Source organism: Coturnix japonica, chromosome 4 (genome assembly GCF_001577835.2).
Source record: "Coturnix japonica isolate 7356 chromosome 4, Coturnix japonica 2.1, whole genome shotgun sequence".
NCBI lineage: Eukaryota > Metazoa > Chordata > Aves > Galliformes > Phasianidae > Coturnix > Coturnix japonica.
Genome location: NC_029519.1, coordinates 13178534 through 13195261, shown reverse-complemented (window position 1 = coordinate 13195261; position 16728 = coordinate 13178534). Strand labels below are relative to the sequence as shown.

The window sequence follows — 16728 nt, the reverse complement described above, 5'->3', positions numbered from 1 at the left end:
TATATGCATCCCCAGCTTCAGCCCTCACCAGGGGTGTCCTTGAATCTTGTCCTATGGGAAAAAATAAACTTCCCGAGTAGGGATAAGGATTTGACAGTTTCCTCTGCACTGTGACACAGAAGGGCGAGCAATAAACACATGCTGCTGCTGTATTTGCTAGGTTAAAAGGATTAGTCAGGCCAGCTGCAACAACACGATTTACTTGCCACCAGTATTGCCCGGGGAAATTCTATGGAACACCATTTCCATTAAGGTCAACAGTAGGATACTCCTTTGAATTACAGTCTTGCAGGCTTTTGGCCACAATCAAAATATACCTGCCCACATCTAGATACCTGCAGGCTCAAAAGGCACTCTCTTCATGTTTGGATGTTAATTCTTGTACAGAGATAGTGATATAAGACCTGACCACCAGTGTAATGGTGCTAGAGTTTAGTGTGTAGTATCCTTTAAGTAAAGAAAATTCACTCACTAAGTGATACAATTAAAGATTTCTAAGAAACTACTGGTTAAATACTACTTCTTAAATTCTTACTTCTCATACTTCTCTCTTAAATATATCAGCACACATATAGTTTCTCTCCTTTGCTCTGCATTTCACACAAATATGTAATGTGCATCAGTTTGTGTACATTTCACAACAAACCTAAGCTACTCCCTATCCTGAAATGCAACTGGCAAAAATGTAAATATTTTCTCAAGCAGTGGTGTTTGCTATTTTCACCCAGAATGGAAGCATTTGTCTCAATGGCTAGAATGTAAACAATATGTATTAGTTACCCTGCCCCCTTTTTCTGTCCTGCAGTTGTAACAAAGAAGAGCCAAAGGTGAGCATTTCACTGTTCATAAGCAGCAAAACCTACCTCTTTCTCATTGACCCACCCACTCAATATTGCAAAGGAGACAGAGTATATCCACATATGCTAGAAGCTTTGAATTCTCTCATCTGCCTCCCCACTCTCTCCTTGGAATGCCTGATGCTGCCAGCTACCTGGCAGTGGTTTTCGCTATATCTCTATCCTTCCCTTATTGTTGGGAATCCCCTTTCTCCAGAGCCTCATCTGAAAAAATACCCTGAGAACAGCATGTTCCCACAGTGTGTTCAATTAAATTAAGTATTATGGGAACAGCTTGTTCTCCTCAGAGCTAGAGAGTTAGTTGGCTGGTGGGAAAAGAAAAAAATAGCAGCAAGGGAGTAGAGCAGGAGAGAAAACAGGCGAGGATGAACTGAGGGACAGAAGGGGCCAAGTAGGAACTGCAATTCAACGAGCTCCTTCATGGGGCCAACAGTGCATTTTCAGCCAACCTATCAAAACAATTCAGTGTTTGATAGGAAGTCAGAAAACACAGCTCAACTGTGATGAAGCTCTTGGCCAGCTGAGAATGTAAGGTAGATGGGCAAGAGAGTAAGAGTGCTCAGAAGCACAAGCTTACAGTAGGGAAAATATCACTAAGAAAGGAAAAATAATTCTAATATCAGGAGAAAGCAGAACTAGCTAAATAGTGCTGAGAGAACAAGGAAATCTGGAGCAACTTCTAAAGCTGGCGCAGCTAAAAAGTCCTCCGAGGCAAATAATTTCTAACACATCTTACCAAGAATCACTGTGGAGAACCAAAGCAAAAGAGAGCTCATCAAAATACTCCAGGCATATAATTTTCAGTATGATGTAAAAAACAACTACTAGAAATTTCAAGTTGTAAAGAAATGAACCAAAAGCTCCTCGTCGTCAGGGAAAGTAGCTACCAGCTCCTATCACATGGCAAATGCAGTACTTACCTCTTTCTTGGTTTAGGTTTCTGAAAGGGTCAGATATAAGCCAGTACTAGAACCTAATCTGGAAGCAAGAATTCTTTGGAGGCCTCAGCCCTAATCACTGTTTCAGTTCACATCATAGCAAAAGAAGATTGAAGGTGATCTGATAATAGTTATCACATACAAGAAGGCTACTGCAAAGAAAACTGGAACAATCTGCACCCTGTGCCCACAACAAGCAAGATAAGAACTAACTGCAGTATAAACTGCAGCACGAAAGACTGAAGAGAGGGAACTGGCTTTTTTTTTTTCAAACAGACAAACTAGAGTCTCCATCATTACACAGTATGAAGAGCTGCCATTTCCCTCCAGAGAGAAGAGACATTCAAGTGACTTAATTTTACATATGCAAACTCACTGGGATCCCATTGATGCCTTGAAATCCTGGAACTCCCATTGAACCCTGAAATAAAAATGAGAACACATTATATTTCTCTTTATCAACCTCTATATTTCAGTCACTGGTGAGGTACTTTTCAGTCCAACATTTCCAGTCTTGGACTTCAACTTTCAATACTAAAAGGAGCAAACTCTCTCATGTAGATTCTCTCTGACCACAGAGGTCACTGAAAATATAAACTGAACATCTGAGCTTGATTAGATGCCAAATGAGTGTTTCAGGAATGTTTTAATCAGGCAATTTAAAGGAAAAATATAACCTCCTATTGCACATCTGGGGAAAATAAGATGCCAGAAACATAAGCAATTCAGTGTAAACTTAACTTTCAGTGAGACGCTTGATCTTTCAAGAGTTTCAGTAAGCCTTACAGGTTCTTCTGTCTGTATTTTTATACCTCCATCCAGGGATAAGTAGGCAACTGTATTAATTTCAGATCACCTCTGACTGAGTTGCAAGGGAATATCACTTTGTTAGCTCTACTGCTCTACTCTGGATAATAGTAGAACAGGCATAGTATGAGCAGAACGCCCACCTGAAATTATTCTTGCTTTGGAAAGGTAAAGTATATTGCTTCTATAAAGTGGATGAAGGTAGAATCTAACTGTATGTTGGTATTGTATATGCAGCCATTTGAACAGAGAGAGAAGAAGTTCTGGAGTAGATAAAGGACTATTTTAGGGCAAATTAATTGGTTCCAGTTGTTAGAGGCTAGTTCCAATCCCAGATTTCTATCTCTTCCAAAATCTTTGTTTATTGACTTCAGTGTTATCTGCTAGAATTGTGAAATATCAGTCATATCATTGTCAGTTTACCATGTTCTCTGCCTTATGAGAAAGGATGACTGGAACTTCAATGTGTTGACTAGCATTAAGCAAAAGGAGAGTGTAACTCTGCACTATACTATACAGTTGGACACAATGAGTCCTCAGTGCTCAACCCAGAACACATGATGCAAACACATGCCTAGAGCACAATGTAACTTCCCTTAAGGTAAACTACCTTCCTGAATCCACTCTGCATCAGTGAAAGTATTTGTTCATACTTTCACTGACTCTTCTGCCAAGTCTGAACACTTCCTTTGCTACTTCCTAAGAAGAAACAGCAGAACAAGCAGAGTAAGCACACTTGCTACTGTGCTTAATCATCCTATGAAGAAGATACTGAGCTGACATCTATAAAAGGGTCCAAGATGTTCTTTATACATTCAAACACAGATCAAACATAACAACATATCTATTGCAGGGGAAAAAGAAAATTCCTTCTTGAACCTACCTTGTTGCCTTTGTGTCCAGCTGGTCCAGGGGGGCCCACTGCTCCTCTCTCACCTTTTGCTCCTGGCAAACCTTCTGGACCAGTAAATCCAGTAGCACCTATCGGTCCTTGAATCCCAACTGGTCCGGGTCGACCCTAAAATACAACAAAAAAGAAGTCAATATACCATGCTCATAAACTTTCATTTGCTCCATCCAGCTTAATCTTCAGCATAACCTGATATCTTGATGTGCTAGATTAGTTAGGACTAAAGTTTTCCCCTTGCATTTTCAGATAAAAATTGTATTTAGATGTATTTCAGATAAATAACGAGTAACAGAAATCTCCCCTTTATTTCTGAAAGATGTAACGGTACCCATGTTGCTGTAGAATTGTGATAAAACAACAGTATTTTGTGACAAAGCTGGCTACTGCTTATGAAATTTGCAAACTCTTTTTCCAAGGTGCAAAATACAAGAAGCATTTTTGTTTATGCTTTAGTTCAAGTACAACAGAAAGACAAAACAAGATGCAAGAAGTGAGCAGGTCACATGCAGGCAGAAAATGCACTTCGGATTATTTGAGACTAGTGCCACGGTTGGCTCAAGACAAGACTTCCACAGTGAATTAACTTATATTCCACATGGATTACCTTCTAGTCAGGATGTGTATTTTGACCCAAGTGCAAGAGAAGGTGCAATGACACACCATTGCCTGAAGAGGGCAACATTTTCTAAAACTGCAGAGACTCATATGAGACTGATGTACTTCTATTGTTCTATCACCGCAGAGATGTGCAGAGTAGTCTGGGACTTGCTTATTTTGCAGAACAATGCTGTAGAAATAGTGCCGTAGGCGCTCTGTTTTTTTCTTAGCCTCAGAAGCTGCCACATGACAGCTGAATACTTACCACACAGTTTTGTGTTAACATTTTTACACTTCTCAGTTCATTTTGAAAGAATCTGAAATAGATTAACAGATTCTAAGATCCCACAGTATTGGTAGAAATTGGCAGTTTAGGACTATGCTTTCTAGTAGCAAGATATGGAGTGTGATAGATAAAATGATCCATGCAAAGAATCAAGCCTGGCGTTAGAAGATACAGAATGGAGGAAGAAGTTCATAAGAAAATACATCCTCCTTTCAGTTCTCTAGTGCTCGTGTCCATGGCATTGTATTTCTCTTCTATTTTCCTCACTCCTTAAAACAGCAAAAGGAATGCAGCTCCCTGCTGCATGGGTTTTAATAATCTCAGCTGGAGACATACAAAGTCTTCACTCCATGCCTTGGCAGGTAGAAGAATTCACTGCTAGTTTTAAAATGCATTTTTTACATGTTAATAATCAAGTGAATAGAAAAAATCTTTTTCCGGGGTTATTTTTATGCCCACTTAGGCTAAAATGTTACATCCCGTGTAATGCTCTCTTGGAGCAGTTTCCTTATAAACTTCAGCAGTTCCCTCACGTCACTCTCTATTGTGATTGTTCCATCTCAGTCTTTAACAGAGGTCAAGTACAGTTGTTTCACATTTCATACCTTTTCTGCATAGACATGACACACATTGTGAACTTCCAGGGTCACAGGCTCCCATCTGAAAAGGTTTTTCAGTTGATTACTTTTCACTTTTTTCACTTTGGGATAATTATCAATGGAATCCTTTATATTGGAACCAAGTGATCATAGCATTAATCCCCAACTCTTCAGTGGTCCTTGGCAACCACGCAAAACAAGAAACGCGCTGTGAAAATCACATGCTTTGTTCACGCTGTTGGTCTCAGCTTTAACTTTCCAAGGCATTCAGAGTATTGCAGGCAATGCTTCGCTTACAAGTGTGGGCTGTGAACAGCTCAAGGCAATGCAGCCGTGCAGACACCTATACTGAGCAGGCCAGCCACCAGCCTTGAGGGCAACAGCACCCAAAGCCCACCGAGATCTCTAAGGAAAATACACAGAATTCCTCAACCACTTGAATTGTTAACACTGTTGTATTTAATTAGTTTGCCTATTTAATGACTCTGTTTCATGATGATTGGAAGCAATAGCTATGAAAATTTTAGGAGGTTTTTTGTTTTGCACTGCTGCAGATGACTGAGATAAGTATATCCAGGGGAGGCAGAAAGGATGAGAAACTGTGAGTTCTGCCTGCGTCCAGCTCTGGAGCTGACAGAAGAAATAAGCATGTTCTGAGTGGGGTCAGGTAAAAAGCTCTCTTCTGACTTGGTACCATACAAGAGATTTTAACAGCACTTGAAGATTCTGCCCAGAATCTTCAAGTTAGATCACCACAAACCATAAAGACACAGTAAAGTGCTTCTAATCTCTCTGATAATGTGATTACGCCATGATAATCAGGCTCTCAAGAATTCCTACTGTTTCTTTTGAAGTCTGTGTGGATGGAAATCATATTTTCTATGCTGAAACAAAGGACTTTGCAGCTAAAGAAGCCGTGCTTTTCGTCACTCAGCAGCACTCCCATGACCTGTCCCAAGACAAAAGTGCTGTGAAGAGCAGGCACTGAAGAAGAGCTACGCAGGAGCAATGCCAGGAGAAGAGGACAACAAAGACTCAGGTTTTCCCACAAGGTAAACTCACAAGGTTCAGTGATTTCAGTGAGTTTATACTGCAGTGAGTGCCTCACCTTCATTGTGCTTTGGCACCAGGATTGTTCTTACTTCTCATTTAGCCCAAGGATAAAAAGAACAAACAGCTCTTTGCAGTGAGGACAAGATTAATCACCAAATGTGAACTGTATCAAAAAGAAACATCAGAAAATCAACAGAGCCCTCCGTTTTTAGTCATGTGTATCATAGTCCAGTGGCCTGTAGAAAACTCATTAGGAACTGAACAAAATGGAACTCCCCAGGTGCCATGAGGGAAGGCCAGTTGGGTGGGTAATGGGGGAGTCTCTATGGAATTCACTGGTGTACCGATGAATACATCACAGTTTCTCCATTGTCCCTACCCATTTTGCCAGCTTTAATACCCCACAGAAATTTTCGCCCACTGCAGCAGAGCTGCTACACATAACACTGCAAATTCCAAACATTCCTTTTTTTTTTTTTTTTTTTTTTTTTTTCAACCCGAAGCCTTTCTTAACTTAGAGAATCAAGTGCAAATCTGTTCCATCTTTCACTGTGCAATGGAATACAGGTAGCAGAGGTACAGAACCACCAAACAAGCCTCTTATTTCAGGGACAAAAAAAATAATACAAGCGCCTGCCTACCCAAGGGGCAGATCTGCTAGCCTTCCTCATTACCAGACATTAATTTAGTGTCTCGGCAGCAAAAAAGGGTGCTGAAACTCAGAAAGCTGGACAAGCTGGTTACTTTGATTACAAAATGCTACTCATCAAGTCAGGCAGACCAGCTTCAGTCTGTTTGCAGACTTCTGTGTTTCAAAGAAAAAACATTATTATTAAGTAGAATAAAGATCCACAGTACGTAAAAAGCCACTGAATTTAAAGATGCTCATGCTTTCCCAAGCTAATGCACTATCTATCTATCAGACAGATTAAGGATGTTTCCTGTAACATGGCTTTTGACTTCTGATCTAGCACAGCAGTAAGCTGTACAGAATTCCAAGTTCCTTCTTGTCAAGTAGAACTCAGTGACCACGGTCCTTAAAAGGGTCTTATTCACCTTTTTTTCCTTCATCCAGCATTTCCTCCAAACAGTGTGTCAGAGAGAAAGATTTACTTTACAGGTACATGGTTTGTAGTCTAAAGCATCTATTACATTAAGGTAAAACAAAGAACCAACCATTAGTCTTTATGGAATTAGAAATGCAAGTTCCTATATCCTCAGTATGAGGAGCAGAGTCCAGCTTAAAACTCAGAAGGAAGATCTATGTGCCCTGACTCCCACATTGTGCAAAAAGACCTGTGCAAAGGATGGTCCTTTGAGATGCATGCTCACACAGGTCAGTAGCATGTAAGTGTATTTATTCCTTACCCCTTTAAATCACAGTTATTCACCTTAACAAGGGATGTTGCATTACAAAGATGACACAAGATCAACTCAACAAGCTCAGGTGAAGTGATTGCAAGTGACGTATCACAGCAAGGCAGCGGTGTCCATTTGCATGTAAGGTCCTCTTAGAGGCATGACCCTTGAGTCAACCAGTCCTTTTTTCTAGGCCTCCAATTTCTCCCCTTCCCCTCTCATATGGGACTCCTGCAGCAGTGGTTATCTCCAGCCTGACATGCACCACCTAGCACAAGAAGCCCCAGTCTCATCTGGGGCCTCACAGCTCTACTACAATAACAGTAATTACTGATGAAAAACCCTTCAATATTTTCCTAAATTACAGGTTAGTGTCATGCTTGCATTCCAGTATAAGACATTATTTTCCCCACTGAAAAATGCTTTGTACTTTTAAAGAAAACTATTCTCCAAGTCTTCCACAAACCCAGAAACTCTTGCTCAGAATGGCTTCTGTATTTCTAGCACATACCTTGCTCTATCTGCATGATAAGGACAATATATATATATATAATCCACACAGCAAACTTGTTTCTTTCAGTATCTTCCCAAAAACCTCTTAGCCCTTCTCTTTGATAACCCCCCTTTGGTTTTTTCAGAAGGTAGGGTGTCAGAGTAATTATTTTTTTAAATTTTATTTATTACAAGAAAAGAAATATTATTCCTGTATCATGTGGAATTCTTAAGTTTCATGGCTGATTATGGCAGTTTTCTGTTACTGAGAAACAGAGCTTGGCACATAACACTGCAGAGTGCCAAGGCTGCGCTGGTCATCCCAGGAGTAATCTTTTAACACAGTAATGAGCAGCTGCAAGCTGTTTCTCATAATAATTTCCAATTTTAGTTCACGTGATAACAGAAGTATTTTTGGAAGTAGAACTTCTTTCTATTAAACCAGACTAAATGTGACCACAAGTAGAAAAATCTATGTATATACATATGGCTTTACATACTATTTCTGACGTTTAAAAACAAACAAAACAAGAAAACAACACTTTAATTCTAATAAATGACTTGCTTCCTTAATCCCATACTTTAGTAACAAATACAGTTACAAATGAAGGTTTACCACAGAGCTTGCATACACAGCCTGGACATAAAAACATATCTTTATTTAAGCTGGATATTTAAATCTCTGAAAAGTATGTTCTTTGTGCCCCATTTCCAGTTAAAAAGCATTATGGAACATGTTGATCCAATCAGTCCCACATATTTGCTATTTCTGTTTATAGCACACACAGAGACCACATACTGTAGTCTTTCTCCCCCACCACGGACAATGTCAGGAGTGACTCAGCGTTAAGTCTAAGTACTTGCTCCATTTTATACTCTGCAAACTTTAAAGAAACTCCTTAAAAGAAAACCTAGGAGTCAAAAGAAAGGAAGAATAGAAAGACTAACTCAAATTGCTTTTTTTTTTTTTTTTTCTTTGATGTACTGCAATCTCTGGCTCTGGGGTAGATAAGACAGTAGAAGCACACAGAAAGGCTCCAGGCAACAGAGAACAGACAATGCACTATCAGGCAGGCTCGTGGGCTGCACCTTCTCTCTGAGCAATGCCAAGTCCTGGCAACAGCTTTCCTGCACTTAGCACCAAGTGTCATTAAAAGGCACTACAGGAGCCTAAGGGCACTATTTGTAGGGATTTTATTATTATTATTATTATTATTATTATTTTAAGATAAAGAACGGGTAGTGGGATTTACAAAGTATGGTGGTGCCTATGTTGTATCTCAGCTAAATAAATAACAGTTGTAAGGAAGTTACGAGTTGAAGCTTACTTTAAGGGGCTATACTATAAACTTGAATGGCCTTGACTTGCTCCTACCAAAGGCATAAATTTGAGTGAAAGCCATATTTCAGAAGAAGCTGTAAGAGTTATTATGGCTTGCAGACAATATTGGAGAGAAATATTCCAGAGTATCACATCTGAGGTGATCACCCCTGAATCCCCAAGCTTACCCACTGTTTGTTTAAGCTAATCGGCCAGCAGGCCCCAGGCAGCCTTGCTCAGGTGATTTGTTTGTCTGTTGGTCTTTTTTTTTGTCTTGAACTTTTCACTTCTTGCCACAGTAAGTGTAAGAGTTTTTTTTGGTGAGCCTTCTCTACTTTAAGCTCAAAGGGCAAAGTTAGGTTCCTACACAAACAGAGCACAGCACATGTAGGCAGCATATGAAAACTGACAACTGCACTACTTGGAAATCAGGCGTGCAGAAGTCTGGCAGGGCAACTGAGGAAACAGAGCATGAGGCAGAAGGTGAGCAGCAGCAGGCAAGAATTGCTCCCCACACCTCTTGGAGCTCTGGCACAATGCTACGCTCATTAACATTCCAAAAAGTAGGCTTATATTGAAAGGATGTGTTACACAATTATGAAATCTTAGTAAAAAAAAAAAATTGCATGGAGGCCTAGCTGACTTCAATTTGCTTATGAACTAAGCATTTCTTCTGTAACAAAAGAACACAGCACAGCCAAGGGTTTGAATGGTTTATGGGATTTTATGGTCTTTTGCAACCTCAGTTCATCTCCTCTCCCTCAACTCTTCGGTGCCTAATCTCTAAAATATGTCTTAGAAAGCCTCTACAGTTCCCCGACCTATTCACTTAGGACAGCAGCTGTCATAACATTTTCCTGCCCCTTAACTGAAGGAAGGGCATTTCTGAATATTATCTACACCTCTTGACAACAGCACAAGACATGAGCTGAATTTTAATACAATAGAGTTAGTTACTTTGGAAGGAAATACAGGGTTTCTCTAGGACCTCTTTCCATCCTCCCGCTGGCAAAAAGCGGAACACAAACAAGTAGCTCTTGCTGAGAACACGGCTGCAGGAAATGCTGGCTAGCAGCTCCTTGGTGATCAGTGCCTACAGCAGGAGATAGGGAAGGATAGGAAGGGGCTCAGATCCTCCAGCAATGTTGGCTTTGCTTGCAGACTTTGTCTCTAGACAGACCAATCTGCAGATGCTGCTGCTTCTTAGTGATATCAAAGGCCTCTGGGGAAAACTAAAGTCATGGTGACTTCATGGGCTTCTACAGAACAATCACATTTCTCTGGTTAGCAAGTTGTATCAGGAGTACTGACCATGACACCACATCTTCTAATTCCCTCCAAGATACGCCCTTCATTACACAGCTTCTCCAAGGACCTTCTATGAGGTCACGACAAAAGAAGAAGATGGGGTATTGTGTTTTGTTTCCCTTCCACTTGGCCCTAGCGCTCAACAAACCAGAAGAGTCCAATGGTTTTCCAAAGAGCTGCTCACCCGAACAGCAAACAGCTACAATGAACTTCATGCTACCTCCCCCTCTGGCTGGCATTTCCAAGCTGCCTTCTTCATGGACTCAAGTGACAGAAGATTCATTGTTGCGAAAAATGTTGTCAGTAGAAAATTAGCCTTATTGAACAGGGTACTGAACAAGTGAAATCTTGCCAGTGTGGGTCCTGTTAAGGCTATTAAAGGGACATTGTATCTAGAAAAGCAGGACGGGTTCAGCCACATGCTGAAGCCACACAGACTCCAAATCTCCCGAGGGTCTGCTGTGCCCAGATTTGTTAATATGCTTTGGGCTCCTCTCCAGCCCTTTCTTTTGCAACAAACCCAAATATGAGTTTTTTAATTCCTCCCGTAAGCACAGCCTGTAAGAAGGTGGTGTTTCCCCAGAGGGATGGGGGCAAGGAGCAGATTTAGCAGCACAAATGCCCACACCACTGTTTTCCAAGCACCAGTGCTCCTCAGCTGGCTTTGACATATTCCACGAAGGCACGGGCTGTAAGAATAGTCTATTCACCAAGAGAGCTGCCATTCAAATCTCTCAGTAGCGAGGAAGCAGGAAGAACTGCAGAGCTCAGATAATGCTTTGCCCATCAGCCTTTACAGCAACTCTCAAGGATACGTGGGATTTAAAAATAAGAAAAAGAAAGAAAAGAAAGACTAATAGCAATGAAGGAAGTGATAATTGCTAATAAGCATGTAACAAAAAGCACCTCATCACTGGCTCAGTTTTTAATGATGCATTAATAGCTTTCTGCTATATATTAATGGTAAATATTAAGAGCTTTCTGCTCTTTTTTCTGAATGGGAATTGAAAACCAAGCATGGCCAGGACATGCTCTGCTCCCCAGTAACACAGGGATAAGGAGATAACAGATAAGGAATGGACCAAAGGCATGAGACTATACAGTGGGATGAAGAGATGGAAAAGGAATTACGGAAGCCACTTCTGCTCTGCAGATGATACAAAGAGCTTTCTATTTCCCTCATGCTGTGGGAACAGAGCCTGTCCTCTTGTGCTGGAACTTCCCCAAACATGACTTTCAGTGAGTTCAGAAAGGAATGAAGATGAAGAAACTAGTAATGAAAGATGAAAACCCTTAAGGCTACAGAGCTCTAGTGATAACTTACCTTACTTACTTTTCTGTCCTTTCTAAAGGGCCTCCTTATGCTAAAGGCAAGAAAACAGTTCACAAACCTTTTAGGGAAACTTCACTCACTGGTGCTCTTCATTGCAGTTCCAGCTACAGGTAAGTTGTTCCCAGCTTTGGTTTCTATCAGCAACTTAACTAAGTTCCCAGTCTATTTAAACTGTGACAGATAACATTTCTACAAGTTGAATCCGAGACCAGTAATTTAAGAGTAACTTTACAGAGGCAGCCACATGGAGAAGAACATGCAGACTTACAAGGACAATTGAAAAAATGACAGCGAAAGACTTCTGGCAAAGATTTAACATCTCACACGCTTCTAGAGAGAAACCAGCGCTAATTATCAGGAGCTAAGAAGAAGTTAAGTGTACCAATCCATTAGACAATTATTTCATGCTCACCTGTTGGACTCCCTGCTAAACACTGGGGCTGACAGACAAGGTCCTACCCCACTACATTAAGAGCAAACAAAACCACGTTCCTCCCCTTGCACAATTTTAGACCTGGCTCCGGAGTGTGAAGACTGGGCCAGGCTCATCCCTTCCCAGGTTGCTGGAAAGTCAGATCAAACCTATTTTAAGATTACATTTGTGGGTTGGAGGAGGTTTTGATCAAAGAAACCTCAAAGAATCTGTTTATTTTGCAGACTCTCAAAACTGCAAAAATGTTTTTGTAAGGCAAAACCTTTCAATCTGAATGCAATACCTGAATGTCATATCAGCAATGTTTATTTTGTTACAGGCACAAATACTGGTCTTGTCCTTGACTCCAAAGACTCTCACAGAACATCTCTCAAAGGATCCAGGGGACCATGATAACGGAGGTGCCATAGTATTCAACTAATTTGTTAATTAGCAGTTGCAGCTCTACTATGGCTATCACACTCAGTTTCCACACTTTTTATGGAGTTTTCCTGTTAACTTTTTCATCAATCCAGCAGAAGCAGAATCTTGGTTTAGATGCTGCAAAATTATCACTAAAATAATCTTCATGTTTAGCTTCTTAACTTAGAATCCTTATAAAGTTGTACAGTCCTTCCTTAATCTATCAGCAGATATTCTGGCTAGCAATGCATCTGTATTAGAACGATATTAATTTTTCTTATTGTATCTTGTAATAATTAACATACTGAGGCAAGTTTGATGCAAAAACTATGTAGTACTAACTAAAATAGCACTTTAAATGTAGTTATCTCAGCAACTTATAAAACCTGAACCTTTCCTAACTTAGTTTGCTCTCCAAGTCATAGCCTAACCTTCACTCGGCTAGGATCTCAACATGGCTTTTTTGTCTCCCTTTTCTCATCCTGTAACGTCTAACTATTCTATTGAACTCCACTGTTGCACAGAAGATGTGTACCAATAAATTGGCACAAATAAAACAAAGTTGCAGGACAACAATCTTGTGCTTTTCCCCTCCGCTCTTATCGATGCATTACTTCTGTTCTGTACCTTCCCCATCTGATATTCAGTCTTCATGCCAGTAAAACCAAACCTTAGTACTGAATATGTCATGATGTTGAAACCACATCTGAAACTGGTATCTGACCTATGCTGTATACAGCTACCTCTAAGCCTTACTACAGGATTTGATGTTAACATCATAAATAAGGTAAATAAACTAGTCTTTTCCAGGGGACAAAAAGTGGGACCATGTCCCACTTCCTAAGCATACTGTTTACAAGAAAGAAACACAGCAAAAACTCTCATTATCCATTAAGGTCATTCAGCCCCTAAGGATGCTTCTAGTTAGAAGGCAGGAAGGGAAAGTAGGCCATTCACAGATCTGTCCAGTAAGGGGTCAGTGGCAGAACAATAGAATCCCTGCAAGCAGTTTCCCCTACATTTTGCCTCCCAGAGCCTTCCAGCACAGATTGCTCCACTAAAACAAAATTATCTGTTTGAACAGATAATATTAGTCAAGATTTAAAACTCAGATGGGAACCATTTGCTTATTCAAGATAAGGAATTTAGAGAAAAAATAAAATAAAATACAACAAAACTCTTCCCAGAGATCTGTTACACAGCAGAGCCAAGGGGAGTTTTGCAAATATATAAACAATTCACTTTAAAGGGAAAAAAGTGGAGCCTGTGAATTCTCATCTACACATTGCTTGGAAATACACTGACCAAAGCAGGAGCAGAGGGTAGCAGATGCCGTAAACCTGCAAATGTAACACTCTGGCAAGGCTCCAGTTATCTCTAGAGGCTTAAGCAGAGCAGGTCCAGGCAAAATTTTAGTGCAGTGCCTGATAACAACAAGTGCCAGGCATCCAGGGGCTGGTTTACCCAGCAGTGACAGAGAATAAGCTGCAATTAGCAAAAATAACTTCAACTGCTGTCAGAGAGTAAGGGAGAAGGGGAAAAGCGAGAGAGGATTTCTCATTTCTCTTAATAAGTGTTTCATATTGATCAAGATAAGGACGGAAATGAACTCTTCACCTACTTGAATTCCCACTGGCTAAGGTATATAGAATAAATGATTAATTCCAGTATTGCTTGTCATCACTTAAATTGTATGTTTAAGTCCTTGGACATTTACTACGTGGCTGTATTAACACTCCAAAAAGCTTCATTCATTTGTTGGTATAAACTACACTTCCAGTCTGCTTAATCTTTGACAGACAGGTCTCATTGTCCCCAAAATCCCTTGCTACACAATACAACAAAGACTTAAATGACTCTGTAGGCCAGCCCCACTACCCACAGTGCCCTGCGCTTCCTGCCCATATATCCCTGGAATTCATGACCATGCAGATTACTAAATTACACACTAGGCCAGGGATTAGGCAGGGCTCTTTGTATGGGAGCATCTGAGGTCTGGAAGAAGATTTTACCTGTCACGGTCTGTGCTCATTAGGCTTTGATGAGAGGCAGAAGGAAGCAGTGCTGCAGAAGATCACAAACACTGGTGCGTGATAATCAGCGATCTGTATATGATGACAGGATAACCTGACTGGTGCTGCCCTGCACACAGGTCTGGGGAGCTTTAGGCAGACAATAACCAGCCCGCTATTTCCAAAGCGGCTCAGCAGCTCCTTCTCTCTTAAAAAGAAGAAACCGTTCCCTGCTCTGACAGACTGCAAGCCAGCTAATGGCCTTCAGCCTTCTGGCCAGGACTGAAGTGTCTAAGGGTTAGGAATACATCCTGCACTTAAGCAAACACACCAGCAAGCCAAAGAGAGGGGTATGCTAGCTCATCAGTTGGTTTAAATTAGCTGCTAACCTAAGCTGGTATTGCTTCTGATTGTTTTCAGAATGCTTACAAGCTACATATCTGAAAAAACCGAAAATAATACTAAGATAATAACGCTTGAATTAACATCATGAACACTTCAAAGACAACATGCATCTATTATCAACCTGCATGTAAAAAAGTAACACTTTCCCACTTGAAAAGTCATAAATCTTTGGTAGGTCTTAATTTTGATGCAGACATCAAAACATGCCGACATCAATATGTCAGATGAGAGCAATCTTTATCCAGCTTTCACATACAGAAGGCTGGTAGATGCAAGCTTTGGCTACCTTTGTCTAGAAGTTCTATAGCTACTTACTGTAGCTGAGAAAAGTACAAAAATGGAAAGTCAGAACAAAAATGGAAAGTCAGAAGCACGGACAGAGAAAATCCATTTTACAAAACAAGATTTTTTTTTCCTTAGGGAATAACTATCCCTGTGTTGTTTTCCCTCCTCTTTGTTTGCATATTCTTTGTTTATCAGCAAATAATGACATCATCTATTTCTAATCAGTTATATTGATGCAACCATATTGGCCTGAAAGATATTACATTTCTCACTGTCATTTGCACTTAAGAGTTCAGTTAGTAACAGAAATTATTTAAGGCATGAGGGACAGAAAGTTTACTGCATAGTCCAGCTCATGGGTTTATATCAGAAGGCAAACTGCTAGCAAAACATACTGACCATGAATGGCACAATACTGTGATGCTGTGGTTCAGCATCATCCTATGACATCAAAGAAGAGTGTTAATACACACCAACGGGACAATGTAATTTTAGAGAAACCCAAATGGCCTAAGATCTGCAAAGAGCTTCCCAGCAGCTCACAAAAAAATTGCAAAGCCCAGAAACCCCATGAGGACAGGCACTGGAAGTGGATTCTGGTTTGCACAGGCTCAGCAGGATTCCTTGGAAGTTGCTGCCAGCACTCCTTCTGCAGCCAGAGCAGCCACTGTTGAGCTACACAAACTACTCTGAGCCCTTTCCCTAGAGCCATTAGCAAGGGAACAAGCATTCATTTGCTGTTTGAGAAAAATAAGCAAAGCATACTTAAAACGAATAGAGAAAAGCAAATCCCCTATTGATCACTGCTGCAACCTTTGTACTTCTCTTGTTCATGAAGCGACTCCAATTTCAGTTAAACCACAACTATCTACAGCAGTGTTTTACCATAGGACATTCTTTTAAGCCCTGTGCCATCCTTTATTTGCTCAGCGTGCAATAAACTGTGCCCCCACACATACACTATGCCTCTTGGGACCCTGGATTAAGTTGTTCACAATCCCTGTAGGTATTCACAATGGCCTTACAGTCATCAAGAATAGCAAAGCAACGAGTGCGAGTCAACACACTCTGTGTCTGGATCTCTGAATAAAAGTTCATTTTCATAGTTCCAGACCATCTGAAGACTCCCTTGTCTTCTCACCAACATCTATGCAGACAACTGAAGTACAACACTGACGTCAGAGACAGAAGGATCAGGCCCAGTATGGCTCCTCAGAAGGATCAGGCCCAGTATGGCTCCTTTCATGCCACCGGTGCTGCCCATACAGCTGATCCTTGCTCGGCTGACTTAGCACCAGCAGAAATGTTGACTTACATCTGTCACTGCCTGG

General features: G+C 40.7%; 1 protein-coding gene across 3 annotated transcripts in view; it reads right to left on the bottom strand.

The window, feature by feature from the left end:
* COL4A6 (collagen type IV alpha 6 chain) overlaps window positions 1–16728 on the bottom strand; it is a 111678-nt gene that overhangs the window by 37122 nt on the left and 57828 nt on the right. For all 3 annotated transcript variants that reach the window (XM_015860479.2, XM_015860480.2, XM_015860481.1), the window contains 2 exons: window positions 3486–3620; window positions 2172–2216 (listed from right to left, as the gene is read on the bottom strand). In XM_015860479.2, coding sequence (XP_015715965.1) covers window positions 2172–2216; window positions 3486–3620 — 180 coding nt within the window. The remainder of the gene's footprint in view (window positions 1–2171; window positions 2217–3485; window positions 3621–16728) is intronic.